General features: G+C 41.0%; 1 protein-coding gene across 1 annotated transcript in view; it reads left to right on the forward strand.

The window, feature by feature from the left end:
* LOC103145310 (cytoplasmic dynein 1 intermediate chain 1-like) overlaps positions 1 to 15,564 on the forward strand; it is a gene marked incomplete at its 5' end in the record, with an annotated part of 63,021 nt that overhangs the window by 3,726 nt on the left and 43,731 nt on the right. Inside the window, one exon of the mRNA XM_016676683.1 lies at positions 13,383 to 13,478. Coding sequence (XP_016532169.1) covers positions 13,383 to 13,478 — 96 coding nt within the window. The remainder of the gene's footprint in view (positions 1 to 13,382; positions 13,479 to 15,564) is intronic.

Genomic DNA, 15,564 nt, shown 5'->3' on the forward strand with positions numbered 1-15,564 from the left:
TCTCTCTTCACCACGACAGACCGGTACAGCGCCCGCTTCACGGCAGATGCTGCCCCAATCCGCCTGTCGATCTCCCAGTCTCTTCTTCCCTCATTCGTGAACAAAATCCCCAGATACTTAAACTCCTCCACTTGGGGCAGGACGACCCCCCTGACCCAGAGAAGGCACTCTACCCTTTTTCGGTTTTTGGGGATTATAAATCCCCAAAAGATTTATAATCTTTTCCCTTTCCCCAGCCACTTCTTCCAGCTCCTCCGGGGGAACCCCAAGGCCCCCTCTCTCATTTATAATCTCAGAATATGATTAGAAATCCCCAAAATATTTATAATCATATTCTAAGTTTTCACTACAGTTTAAACTAAGCCACAAAATGAGTGAAAGGTTTTTCCCTCTTGAACTTCCAACCTGTTGTGTTCTCATATTTGCCCTCATGTTGTGGTGGCTGTTTTGTGTTGTGTGTTTTATTCATTGTGCAGCTGGAACCCTGGATGCAGTGGCATTAAATTAGATTTGATCTGCACTTTGTGTTTTAAAGCTCCTATAAAGTTTGTTAGACAGACTAAAAGCTAAACAAGCTGATGATGAGGATTTCTATGGCTGCCACCAGTTTGCTGTCTTGATATTGTGACAGGCTGCAGTATTTCCCGGTTTCCTTTTGAAAGTCCTCTGATTAGTCCATAACCAGTTTATATTGTGCGACGCAATCAGATTAAGTCCAGTCACGGTTGGCTCCGACTATTAACTTCTGTTTTCAGCCGTATGAATGGACACAGTTGTTGTGGGACATGGATGAGTATGACTGGATTGTGGAGAAATTAATAAAAGACTAGCATTGTGTGTTACGGTAACTGGAATCAGTAGGGTCAAGCTAAGGTTACTGCCACTGTGGACATTGTTGTTTAAGGATTTCATTGGTTGACCCAATCAAACCAAATCTTGAGTTACTTCTATCCTGGCCACTTCTTGAAATGCTAAAACACATTGATAAAGTAAGATTAATGTCAGAAAATGCAAACCATTGATTCTTCACTTAATTGTAAAATTTGAAAAATGCCTATTATTTTTTTTCTCTTGATCGAAATGCACCAAAAATGTACCAAACATTGATATATGCCGAACCGTGATTTTTGTACTGTTACATATGCATGTAATACACAAACTCGTAAGATTAGTTTACAAATAGATAAATATCACTTTTGACAGTTTGGCCAGGACTGGACAGCACACATCATCATCACATTTGTAAGTCAAACCTTAGCCTACAGTGTTGGTCCTCAAATGATGGCCCGAGGTCCACATCTGGGACGCGAGCCATCTATTTTTGGTTTGCTGTCTGCAGTTTGCGATCAGACCAGATCCTGATCCAGAAAACACGATGGATAATGACCCACTCCAGATCTTCCAGGTCTGAAAAACAACCCGCTGCGTAACTTTTGATGGGACAAGTTAGTTGTGAATTACTTTCGCTAGGCGGAGCGCTTAACAGACGCTTAATAGCTCTTGTGAAAGAAGTCAGTGAAAGCGGAAGAAAATGATGAAAACGAACAAAATACTGAAAGGTGGTAAAAGGTGAAGATAAATGTCAGAGTTTAAGTAGAGGACTGGCAGAGAAACTAATACGGGAGGTGTGGTAAAGATTACACTGAAAAAAAGTGGCTCTGATACTGTAGCAGTAATTGTTAGCAGTGAACCAGAAAGGGGGCCATTACAGATGAAACTCTTTGTGTATATGTGTATAATTAGATAACGCGATGTTGGAAAAGCCCCTTCTCGGGGTTAAAAGTTTAACGGTTCAAGAGTTTACGTATTGTTTGTGCGTCTGTATCTAAAAATGTGTGCCTGTGACTTTTTCCTTCGCTTCAGTTTGCAATATTTTCTGGCCCATTGGCTTTTTGGTCTCTGTACAGCTCAAGTGTGACGTTGGTCAGAACTTCACCCTATAAATATGTTTCTTGCGAAAGGAGGCTTTCTAGCAAAATTTAGTGGGGCGTGAATAAAGAAAACCCCAAAACAAGCAAACACCATGACCTGGCATCAGTCTGAAAAGAAACAGTTCCATTCATCAAGATAGCCGAGGACTCATACGTGAGCATTCAGACAGATGTTAACACTTAAGTCTTGCTAAAGGATACTGGAATAAATATTCACTGACGAAAAACCAAAAACCTACTTATATAAAAACCGACATGTGGCTGTTCATATGTTTTTGAATGATTAAAATGGAGCAGCTTATTCATTTATGCGCCGATTTTGAAACTTCAAATTAAGTTCTCTATCTCTTTATGCACTTTTCAGATTGTTTAAATGTTTGCTACGTTAGATTTATGATATTTGTGAATGACAAACGTTCAGAAATCCGTAGAATAAGAAATGCTAAAAGGGAATATTTGTACATGAAAAAGTTCTGAGAGCAGCCATTATCCTCATCATCAACCAGTTCAGCTTGAGCTTCGCTGTAGCGTCCATCATGGACTGTGGATCATCCGAGTCAATTTGAATGTTCCTTTTATGTGATCTTTGTTGTAATAATCTCTTCCCTATTTTGTACTTCTCGTCACAAGCCAGTTCAGACCGGATGGAATCAGAATCCAAATTCTGGATTTTCAGACTCAAAATCAAGATCGGTGCAAAAATCACTTATTTAACAAGCTTCAAATCCCCGTAAAACAATTTTTTTTGTGTGCCGGTGTTAGCCTTTTGGTGCTATTCTCTGCATCTTATCAGCTGAATGCAACGTTCATCACGTGTAAATATATTTTAATTGTTTATACGTCGCTTTTTATTTTAGGAAACTTGTGAAATCCTGAAATGGAAATTCATATTTTTCACTTTCTTCATTCTTATTCTACAGCAGATAAAAAGGAAACGCACGTCTGGGGGGAGCATATGTTATACATAAATGGGATTAATCTTGTAAGGACAATGTTTACAATCAGTGTTTACACAAATAAGACTGAATGTACAGAAGTACATGGAAGGATTATCAGAACAGAACAAATCTAAAAATCAACACTTTAGACTTGAGAGAAGAAAAAAAGGCCTGATCAGTGCAAGTGTCATACTTTTGCAAAACATACCATTTACACATATATTAAAAGAATGCAATTAAGACATTCTTTGTATTATTTTAGTTGCATAATTTCCTACAAACCATCTGAACTGTTATGCATTCAAATAGAAGAGAACACTGCATGTAACTTACTAACTTTATCTGAAACTCACAGATTGGGCCGTCGCTACAGCCGTTGACAGAAGAATTCGGCTTATAGGAGTGTATTCTGCTTCGTCAACCACATGCATGTCCGTGTGTGTGTGTGTGTGTGTGTATTTTGTTCTGTGCGCATGTGTGCCCGGCCGCATATGGAAGTACTTGTCTCATACCTCTAGTTGTTGTCCCAGTCAGACAACAGACTGAACTGACCAGAAGGGGTGTGAGCGTGTCGAAAGTCTAGAGAAAAGCACCAATAAGGAAAAAAAAAGAAACCAAAGTGGAAGAATTTGTCTTTTCATGTTTGCTGATGTGTCTTTTTATAGAGCTATCGCCTCGGAGAAGCCTTTTCTTGTAATTCTGCTGGAGCGGGTGCGTGTACACGTTCGTGCTCTCGCAGTCCCACTTCTCAGATTCAGAGCCAGCTTTTCGCATTACAGTGGATGTGACGTTTTCCCTCGCAGAAGACTCGTAATTGTCTCTTTTGGGGTTTGGTTTCAACTCCACCGCTCTCCACGGCGCTCAGCCTTCACTCCTGTTTCACTTGCAAAAATTGATCTGGGGTCCAAAGCGGTTTGAGTCGGAATGATCAAGGCTGTTAAAACACACAAGAATCTGGCACGATGGAGAGAAAAGAAGCCTTTCGCAGCGCCTGAGGCAAGTCACAGATGATTGCAATTTTCCACTATGACCACTGTATAATGAGGTACATGAACCCTGTCTGTACCCCCTACCTTATGCCTTCTCTCTCTCCAGTAACATGACTATCACCCGAAATAGTATTTGTCATCTGATGAGTACCTGAGATGAGTTGAAATGCAGTTTCAGGTTTCCATTTTTCTGTCTTTCAGCCCTCTCATGTTCTTGGTTTTGCAGTGCTCTGGTCTTGACTTTTTGACTTTCGGGCCCCACCCTGTCCCCCTCATACTGTCTTTTTTCCACCCATATAAAACAACTGTGGGTTTCTAACGTTTGCCTGGGTGGTCTCTCTTCTTACACCAGAGAAAAAAGAAAAAAAAAAAAATCAGTGGATCCCAGGGTTTTTTTCATTTGATATGGTTCAGGGCTGCAGCTTATAGCTTAACTTTAATCGGTTGTTTTGTTTGAGAACTTTATGGACAGTTTCACCCCTTGTATTGTATACATTCTATATTTTGTATTTTAACCAAAAATAAAAATATAAAAAAAATCGAAATAAATGACAATAATCTGTTTGTATTTGATCTTTAGTCAAAAGTTATTTGCTTTCTTAAAAATAAAGCTGCCACTTATCGCTATTAAACACATGGTATCGTTATAGTGAGTTTACGGCCTCATTAGGCTCAGTAGTCTTGATGTTCCTCAACTCGCCAGCAGGGAGCACTCTTGGCACATGTTGCTTTTCTTGTCTCAACTTTCACCAACCTGAAATTACAGCGTCTTAACCAGATTTTATATTTTTTGAAATTGAATGAAATAATCCCACTCCAAACTCTTACAGTAATAAACTCCTAATCTCTTTTAGGATATATATTATTTCTCTAACATAGCTGCTTTATGAATCATAAACTCTATTGAAGCATCTGTAAATAGTTTTGTCTATTTTAGCACAACCTGGAAAATCTTGACCTTTAGCTTTTATGAAATACTTTTGTCACGTAACCATAAAACTAAATGAAACACCAATGGGGAAGCGTGGACCACCGGTCGACGTCTTAGCCACACAGATGGAGACGCAAATAATAAGTTAGTAGGTGCCACATCATTTCATTGTTTGTTTGTGTTTTCAAAGGACATTCTCCGTCTTTTGATTCATCCCCTTAGCTCTCTCGCTCTGACTGGGTTTTTGACAGTTTGGAAAGTTTGAAGTCATGGGTTTTAATCAGGGCCCTGCGGTGGGACTCGGAGCATGGCACGGCACGGCCATGATGGCTCATTTTAAAGATGTGGGTCTGGGTCGGGGCCAAGCCTGGGTGGCACTGCTGGAAAGAGTGTGGCGTCCTGAACAGACAGAAAGAAAGGAGAGGGAATCAGCAGCCCGCAGTACTCAGCAAAAGTTAGCCACAGAGCCCTTAAAGGGCTGTAAGGGCTGCATTAATGAAAGTAGGTTATGTGTGGAATGGCGTGTGTGTTTACGGTGGATGCAGACTCGAACACACACACATATACAAAGTCTGATCAGTGTGGGGAAGTGTGGTGAAGAGATGCATTAATCTAAATCCTGCTGTGGGTTTCAGCTTTGCCAGTTTTGCATTAGGTCCTGCTGCTAATGTGTCGGTGTGTGGGGGAATACTTTTACCCCTACTGTGGCAATCATTCCTCGATGAACCATGATGAATTTTCAACAGCGTTTCTATTAGAATAAATAATAAGGGAAAAATTGAGGAAAATTAGCAAAAATGGCTGTAAAAGATTATGAGCGCCTGGCTCTTTGTGCATCTTGGCTTTCTCTTGTAAATGAATAAAATCTGCTCTTCGTGGCCCAAAACTCTTTTCTTTTTCCAACCGGTTACTCAACAAATGTCCCCACTTTGCAGGCCATTTTAGCGCTGTGCCCTCACAGTGTGATGTCTTTTCAAGAAGTTGCGACTGCGATGTCTGTCTGTGCGACGATCAGCAAGATTCCTGAGCAGGTTGGACCGGCCTTTCACCTCTCAGAAAAAGATCTGCTCGGCTTTACGAATGGATAGCTCCAAACCAGCAATTTTCCATCCTAGCGAGCTAACTGGGGTCCCTAAAATGGTTGCAGTTTTTCCTCTGTGCTCAGATGGAGAATATAGCTGGTTTTAACTGTCAGAGCCTACAGCAAGTAATACGGAGTACTTGTTCTAAATCTCGAGAATACACACGACAATAAAAAGAGCTTAAAAGCACTTTTCTCATACCTGTGAAATTGTTTTAAAAATGCGTCTTGCATTTGTGTTCCAAGGTCAAACAGACAATGATGTTCCAACTTTGTTCAGCGGTAAATATTATTTGAATGTAGCAGTCAGATTAAGAAAGGCAGGTGACAATTTTAAGATTTTTAAGAAACCTCACATATTTCTGTATTCTTCCACTTATGCAAAACATAAAATCTCAGGAAAATACAAATTGTGTGAAACATGTAAAGTTGTGAATACTTAATAAAAAATAATAATAAAAAAAACTCTAAATAGGGTTTCTTAATACTTTTTCCTGAAGTTGGGTGAATAATTTTGGAGTTCCATTTACATTCATTCGTTCCATTTAAACCTCTCATTTCTTAAAATAACCGAGTTGGGATTAGAGTTACTCTTTTTTTAGGGTTAGCGTATGTTGTGTCAGGGCCACATAAGAGGAGGTTTCAAATGGGGTTGGCCTCTGCAAACCTCCCATGTTGTGGTTCTTTTAGGTCCTTTTAGGGCCACAACATGGGAGCAGCAGTTCAGCAGCCCAGAAGTCAAACTTCTGATACGAATCCATTCTGATTTATGTGCAGTTCCAAAACTCCTGCTAGTTTTTTCTTTTCTCTTCTTTTGCAATTCTCCCTGTGTGTCCGCAGTCTCCTCATTGTTGCCGAACACAAACTGGGACGAGATCTGTCGACTCAAAACGTGCGTGACTCAGCTCAGTTCAGTAGTCACCTCCATGCTGCCGTGATAAGTCAGCAGCTCTGCCCCCCCTCGCTGTATTTGATGACAAGCGGCGCTCATTCTCATCCTCCCTTTTACACAAACACCCGCAGCTCTTTGATAACCGCTCCAGGCATGCGCTAACGCATTTCAACACCAACACCCGACTGTGGATTGGGTTCAGAATCAAGGTTTAGCTGACGCTTTGATCCCTAACCAAACAGGACACATGCCAACACTTTATTGCTCTGACGCATCACGCCATTGTGCTTCATGTACCAGAAGAGAAGAGGAGCGATAGACGGTCCGCGTCTTTTATATGCAGCCAATATCTTTCCCCTCACACGCGCTGAGGTAACCTCCAACTGAGAAATGGTACAACATGTTTAAGCTAATGAAACTCCCAGCAGTTGATCAGTCTTCATTAAGTCTGTTTTTACTTTAATCCACAAACAGATCAGCCCATCGCTCTCAGCCGCGTTATTTCAATCATCTACTTAGCAGAATCCACTATATGTCGAGGTAATCACTCTCAGCAGTGTAGCTGAATGCATCATATCGCTATACCGGTTTTAGTTTTGATTATGGTGAGCGTTCGCCCTGGTTGGGTTTCCATAAGCCTTTGTAGTTCCACAAGATTTGTTTCTGTCCAGAAAAAGAAGAGAGTCAGATTACAGATGAAAGAGTTTTTCACTCTGTGGTTTCGGACTCTGAACTTCTCTCTTTGAGGCTGACAAATTTTGGCATTTTGGCAAAATATGTGCTTGATAGAAAATCAGTTTGGTTGAAAATTCAGCAAAAGTGATCTAATCATTGTGTGATGTTTACTTTACATTTCTAATTTTCAAATACTGAACTGATCACATTGAAAATCATTTCACTTTTTCTTTTTATCCCAGACCACATTCTGCCTTGAGTATAATGGTTTATCATTGTTCTTTAACAACTTTCCTTGATATCCTGAATTGGTTTATTCAATTAGTTTCTGACAAAAATTGTACATATCAAAAACTTTAGGTTTACCAGAGCAAACAGATCTGTTTCTTACAACCTTGGTTAAAAACACATTAGAGTTTAATAACTAGTTTCCAGAGAAAATTCATTATCCACAGCTGAATGTTTATAATGGCAAGATTTTTACCTTTTTCTTTTCATCCAGTTGGTAACCTTCTTTTGGTCAGGTGGCATATTGTTTAATTGTATTTTTTGAAGAACTCTGTAAAGGGCCCAGAAAACTATTAGGGAATAAAAACAATAGTGTTGCGTATTTGGTCAGTTAATACCTTACATTAAAAAGGTCCCAGGTTTAAATCCTGGGCTGGGATTTTCTGCATGAAGTTTGCATGTTCTCCTCATGCATGTGTGTCGTCCTTTCCAGGTATTTTTCATGGCCGCAACGCGCACCTATGTTTTTGTTAACTATTCACGCCAGATTACAATCGTGCCGGAAACTTTGAACGCAATCGCTACGAGTGAACAAACCCAACACGATATGCTACACTTTAGTTAGATGCTGCAACTGGAACTGCAAAACGTCCCAGATTTTTACGGTTAGACTGCTTTTCGTAACAGGAGTCATTAGAAATGCATTTGCATTACCTCATTATGGCAGTAAAGATTTATATCGATGAGCCATTCATTTTCGGGCTCCGCTGTTTTGGTTTTGTCAACGGGGATATCAATAACATGGACAAGTTGGATTCAAAGTGATATTTAACTTCCAGGATTAGGATTGTTGGACTTTATAATTATACTATTTCTGTTGAAACTTCTGCCAGTGTTTAAATCTCCTTATAATGTTGGAGCCCTAATAACAAACATTTCAAAGATCCTTCTTGTTTTCTGAAAATGCAAGCTGGCTATTTTGGATTCATATTTGACTACATATTAGTTGAAACAGACCTAATATGTAAGAATCAACCATAGATGATTCTAGGAAACTTTTTGTACCTACATCCTCACATCATGCAAAACCGAACAAAGAAATCCTGTGTTGTGCCATGCAAGACGTAACATTTCATCTTGTATCCTAAAATTAATTGTTGCAGTAAAAAGATGTCATTACCCTACTACACTGAAACCTAAGCTATAACAGGTATGCAGATGAGAAACAAAAATGTACTCTTTAGTAATTTTAGTAATTACTAACAGCAACCAGCTCAGCAAAACAAATCCAGAACTCAATGGGGAGAGCGGCCCAAATTCAAACCAACCAAAACCGAACTGCTGGTAGAAAAACAGGAAGTGACACGAGATTAAGGAGTCAGAGAGCTGCTTATGCTTGGAAGGTGATTACTGGAACAAGACAGGTGAGTGATTGCATACGGGGAACAGCTGCGAGAGGTGCACAGCACAAAGGTACTGAAGAAAAGAACAGAGCAAAATGGACACAGGGTAATCGAGGGACGAATAAGGAATCAGAGAGCTGAGTAAAAATCAGTAAAAACACAGAAGAACGAGAACGGAAATGTTATTTTAAAATCCTTAACTTGTTTTGAAATCAGTGCATCTTTTGTAGCGGTAGCAATTCGGATGTTATCAACAAAATCTGTACGTTACGTTTAATACATTTTTAAATTTCCGTTTTGCTTTTGTAAGTTGGTGAGAGTGTGCTGGAACTTTTAATTCACTGGATTGTGAATATGACTTGAAATTAAGGCCTATTTCTCTTAGCAACTGCGCAAAATGGGAAAGACATTCAAATAAGGCAGTGGCGTGCTGATCTTCATAAATTAAGAAACAGGACTACAGGAAAACAGCTATTCGTTAATGTTCTGTCTCTTTTAGGCTTTTTGTACATTTTAACCAGAGATGTGCCTTATTTCATGCAAACAGCTTTACCAACAGAATAACTATATTGTAGTTGAAGTTTCTAGAACTCATAAACGGGCCCTTATTTTATCAGTAGTGGACATGATGCTAGTTAAATGTTTAACCGTCACACATTAACATTCACCCCGCAAAAATAATGTGACCTCACACATTCCCAAAACACCTCAAAATGTGGTGCAATCGGATCTCAGTGTGTCTTAGAGGTTTTCAATCCCTTAAGACCATTCGTTTGTGGTGAGGTCACGTGAGATCTTAAACAGCAAGTTCCTTTTTCCAAAATTTGAGAATATGAGCTTGTGAAGTATTTTTGTGTTGGGTAACAATAGGTGCATATTTATTTTTTGCTTTTCAGATTGGTCTGACAAAACATTTGTTGCTGCACCAGAGCGAGTTGTTTGAAGCGATCCGAGGTGTGTGGATGGTGTGTGTATTCTCTCTTTTACCCCTCGATATATATCTCCTTCATGCCTGCTGGGCTGCTCTGAATTGACTGGACCCGGTCAGCATGAGTAAGCAGCTGGGAGAAGATTGAAGCAGCCAGATGCAGACGCTCGGGCCGCCGAGGATATCATTACCCCGGGCGTGTGGCCGGCCAAAACGGGAGCCCCCAAGTGGCGTTTCATCATGGTGGACCCCCCGTCTGCGTTGAGCGGGGAGGATACCAGTTAAACGGTCGTCCCGCTGCGAGGAGAGGTATTAAGCGGCAGGTGGAGAAAGGAAAGCGTCTCGTGACCAGAATAAGGTAGAGACAGGAAGGATGTGCCGATACTTAGGGATGGCAGGCAGACACATTCACACTGTGAGATTGTCTCTTATAATTTCCCGTCGCTGCTTCTTTTTTACAATGCAATAAGAAACCATGTGGATCCTTTCCGCGTGTTTTTTGCTCCGACACTTTACATAAAGTTTTGTGTTCGTTATTTCTTTCATCTCCTCTCATTTGCCCGTTTTTGCTCGACTTTCTGAACACACGTAAGGGAGGGAAAAAAAACAACAACAAAAAAACAACACACATTTCTGAAAGCATCCCACTGAAGGGAAATAGTGGAGATATTTTTGGTGCGGGACTGTGACAGAACTGCTTGATGCATGGCCATTGGCAGAGACATCAGCAGTATCTTCGTACGGGAATTGGACCGTCTCCCTTCCGTGAGGTAACCCATAGGCCATGAATCAAGCTCCTTTGCTCCAGACTCCTGTGGTCCCACGGACTGACAGTTTGACCGCTCCTCAATGTGGTCTCCCTCCTCTCCTCACACTCCTCCCATCCCCATCACCACACATTCCAACCACCGGACCAGTCACATAAGGTCAAGAAAGTAGAGAAGAATAGTAGCTGTGTGTATAATGTATCTTCCTGCTTTCCTTTTTTTTTTTTTTTTTTTTTTTGCACATCCTGAAGCTTTTCAGATTAATAACCGCAGTTTGTTGAGGGGGAAAATGATTGACAGATGCGCAAAAAAAAACAAACTCCACACCAGAGAGAAATAACACTTTTTAAAAGGAAGAGAAAAAAAAAACTGCTGAAAATAGTGCTACTGCTGTGTGCTCTGTTAAAATCTGTTTTAGCTGCTCAGACATGAAGTTAGTCTGGCAGTCTGCCTGTCTGTGTTTCTCTGGCCTCTCCTCCTCACTGGTGGGTCACTGGTGTTTGGATCAGGACTACTGGCTGTTAACCACCAACTTGGATCCAGGCTGAACACCATGTATTTGATTTAGCTTAGTCATTTATTATGTATACAGAATGAAAATTAAAGTCATATATCAAGCCTGTTTTAGTGGAAGAAGTAAAGGCAAAAAAACAAACAGACGTGGACAGAGTTATGGAAGGATGTGTTGTGGAAGCTAATATTATAATTAAATCAAGGATTTATCACACTGATAACCGAGCTTCTGGATCGGTTACATGATGCAAGAACATTTTTTAATAGAGTTTCTGGATAAAGTTTGTTGAATTTCAGTGTTTTCCAGGGCTGGATAAGCAGGGCCGAATTTACAGAGATGGGGATCCCTGGGCTGGAGTTTTGGTGCCCAGTCCAATAGAAATATATTCTAAGGCAAATTACACTACATTAATAAGTAAAACTATATGAACTGATGTATGGTACAAGTAATACGTCCGTGTTGTTCCTAAAGGAATATTCTAACTTCATAATTTTCAAACAACTGATTACTGTTTAGTCATAAAAATCTCAAAAATATTTTTACGATGCACCCAACATGGTCCTATGACTCTTAGATAAAATACAATGTCTGAAAAACATGCATTTATTTAAAAAAAAAAAAGATTAACTATATGCCTCCCGCCCCCTAAAAAACGTGGGACCCTTAGCTACTACCTCTGTAAGGCCGTTCTGAAGTCTGGCTCACTGCTTATATGAGAATAGAAAATTAGTTAGAAAATTTTTTGTATTTCCAGATCATCCATCCATCCATGTTTTCATGTGAATTTCCCACTGGAATTAATAAGGTAAATTCATTCATTCATTCATTCATTCATTCATTCATTCATTCATTCATTATCCAATGGTCCAAAAAGAGGCCATCAAAGGGTTAAAATTGTATTTTTTATACATTCAAATTCGCGTAGAGACCGAGAATTGAATCAAAGCAGGAAGTTTATGAAAAGCTTAGCTCGGTGCAAGCGATAAAGAGACAGTTGAGTAAAAGTAGCCCTTGAGTGAGTGGTTTTATCGGTGCCCTAGGCCGCGCTCCAGCTGAGTTAAACACACTCTGACATGTCTGCGTGTGCATGTGTCTGCGCGCAGCATTTCTGAGGGTGTGATGTAGTCACTTCCTCCCACTGGACTGAGCAACTGTTGTCAGCTCGACCCTGCCAGTTAACCCCTCGCCGCCCCTGGCACCGCGGGCGAGGGCCCCCGCTTGCGTGTGTGTGAGAGGGAGAGAAAGCCAGATTGTGTGTGTGTGTGTGTGTGTCTGGCGTGCGCGCCGGCGGACCACAGGTGTCTGGTCGCGGTGTCAGGGTGTTAAGAGGTCTTCGGAAAGGGCCCCCCGACTATCGGCATCTGTTTCAGAGGGAGGGCGCTGCCGAAACGAGGAGAGGTTGGCGAAGGTTACCTACACAGACCCCGAGGGGAGGCGGGGGCAGTAGCTGACAAGCAGGTGCCTGTGTTGACAGTAACCCTTCAGAGTTGAACCCGACACACACACACACACGCACACACGCACACACACACACGCCGCACTGACTTCAGTATAAATCCTGGAGAGTCAAACATAATTGCGGAGCCTGATTAGAGTAAACGCAGAGGGAATCCCCTCTTACACACACACATACACATCACAGGGTCTCTATTCCAGCAGGTCGAAGGTCAAGAGTGGAAGAGGAAAGCGCTCAAGACTTACATTTCCTGTGGACTGTGTGTGCTTGTGATTTGGGTTCGCGTTGACCAGTGCGCTCAGTCATGTAGGCTGTTTATGTCCAATCGAAGAATTCAAAAGCAGGTTCCCTTTTGAAATATCTGTTCCCACTGCAAAGTACCTTAACTTACACATGTAACCGACTGAAATTGAGCTGCATTCATGCTTCAACTACAAGCACCTCTCTGTTTGTAAATGCAACCCATTTGGGGTGAATGTTAGTCAGGTGTACCGACGCATGTCTGGGAATGATTATTTTGTTAAGAAGCAGGGGGAGGAGGCACGCAGAGGGAGGTCGGGGAAAATTGGAACAGCTGTTGATTAACATGAGTGCTCTCTCGCTTGTTTTTCTTTTTTTTACTTCTTCTTCTTCCTTTACTCTCTTTCAGTTGAGGAGGAAGAGGAAGATGAAGAGATGCTGGAGGCAAAGCCGGGCCCGGAGGCCGAGCTGCGGGATGAAGATGACAACAAGGAGAGCAAAGATGGTATGGAGGATATCTGAATATGTTGTGCAAAAGTTTGAATTGTGGTTACTACTGACTTCTGTACTTACTCCAATAGTAGTGGTGAAAATGCAGGCAGTTTGTGTTCACTGCTGCAAAACGCTATCCCATATTCACAAACAAATAAGTTGATGATAATAAAGATGATAAAAAAGTAAGAATAAGATAAGGTTCTCTGTTAAATTTGAACGTAAAGGTAAAAGAAAAGAAGACACGGAGTAGCAGAATATCAAACATAATAACATCTCTACTTCTAAAGTTATTTGAAACTAATAGTGTACCAGAGTATACACCTCCTACTCCAGTGCTGTTTAAGCAAAGATGGAGATCAAATTGTTTTGAAAAAACCTTTAGCTATATGTAAAAACACCTCAAATGCAATACTGACTAAATTTCTTTTAATCACCATCGTATATATCTTCCTTAGCCACAGCAGCGAATAAACTTCTTTCATAACTTTTAGCAGAGGCAGTAAATTGTTGTAGCTTATGTTTGAAAGCAGCACAATATCTTCTCACTCCCTACTTCTTCTATTGCTATTCTATTGCAACATTTTTCCATCATATTTATTGCTAAGATTAAAATATATGTTATAATTAGCAATTTTTAATGAATAAAATATACAGTATTTTTCGGACTATAAGCCGCTACTTTTTTCCTACGCTTTGATCCTTGCGGCGGCTTATAGCCCGGTGTGGCTTTTCTGTGGATTTTTCTTCAACCACCAGGGGGCTCTTTAGCAGGAAGTGAATCATTGGAAGTCAAAATTGACTTCCCTGGTCTCCCTGTAATTGGAGCACACCCTCCGGTCCCCCTTTTTAAACAGGGAGACCACCACCCCAGTCTGCCAATCTAGGGGGACTGCCCCCAATGTCCATGCGATATTGCAGAGTCGCGTGAGCCAACACAACCCTACATCATCCAGAGCCTTAAGGAACTCCGGGCAGATCTCATCCACCACCAGGGCCCTGCCCACCGAGGAACTTTTTGACCACCTCGGCGACCTCGTCCCCAGAGATTGGAGAGCCCAACCCAGAGTCCCCAGGCTCATCTTCCTCAACAGAAGGCATGTTGGTGGGATTGAGGAGGTCTTCGAATTATTCCGTCCACCGGTCCACAACGTCCCGAGTTGAGGTCAGCAGCACACCATCCCCACTATAAACAGTGTTGGTGCTGCACTGCTTCTCCCTCCTGAGACGCCGGATGGTGGACCAGAATCGCCTCGACGCCAAACGGAAGTCTTTCTCCATGGCCTCTCCAAACTCCTCCCACACCCGGGTTTTTGCCTCAGCAACCACCCGAGCCGAATGCCGCTTCACCCGCCGGTACCCATCAGCTGCCTCTGGAGTCCCACAGGCCAAAAAGGCCCGATAGGACTCCTTCTTCAGCTTGACAGCATCCCTGGAGTGGTGGAAGCTGTTTCCCCTCTGATCTGAACATTTAGATACTGAGTTTTAAATGACTAAAGTCAGCTAAAGCAGACAGTGAACGCCTCATTAGCTGTTGGCTCGCACTGCTCTCTGCAACAACCTCAGGATGATATGACATCTTTCTACTTACGGGTCGGGGAACTATTACTGAAAATGACAGAACATCAGCTCAAAAAATGAAAAATGAATTGTTGATGATGAGATTAGTATGATTGCTATTATATTTACAAACTGTCCCATTTTAAACTTTTCTAAAAAAAAAATAAAAAAACAACAACAAAAAATTAATCAACTGACAAATTCTGGTGTTTTTCAGATTGTCCTATCTGTAAAGATTGTCATAACTAATTTCATAAGTTTTAATGGTTTATAGGTTAGTCTAAAATCATTAGATTATTTAAATAACATTGTGTGATAATACCTGTAATCAATGACATCCCCTCTTATCTTTATAGACTCGATGTGTAATAAATGACTCAGCAAAAACAATACTATACAAGTACAAATAAGTATACAACAAATTTTCATTTTCTAATTTTTTTTTTATGTTCCTCCCACTTTCTTTCTTCGTCAACATTTTTGACAACACTACATATTTTGGGGGGGTAATTTAAAATATATATATCACATTGTTATTA

The sequence above is a fragment of the Poecilia formosa genome, unplaced genomic scaffold (genome assembly GCF_000485575.1).
Source record: "Poecilia formosa unplaced genomic scaffold, Poecilia_formosa-5.1.2 Scaffold139, whole genome shotgun sequence".
NCBI classification, from domain to species: domain Eukaryota; kingdom Metazoa; phylum Chordata; class Actinopteri; order Cyprinodontiformes; family Poeciliidae; genus Poecilia; species Poecilia formosa.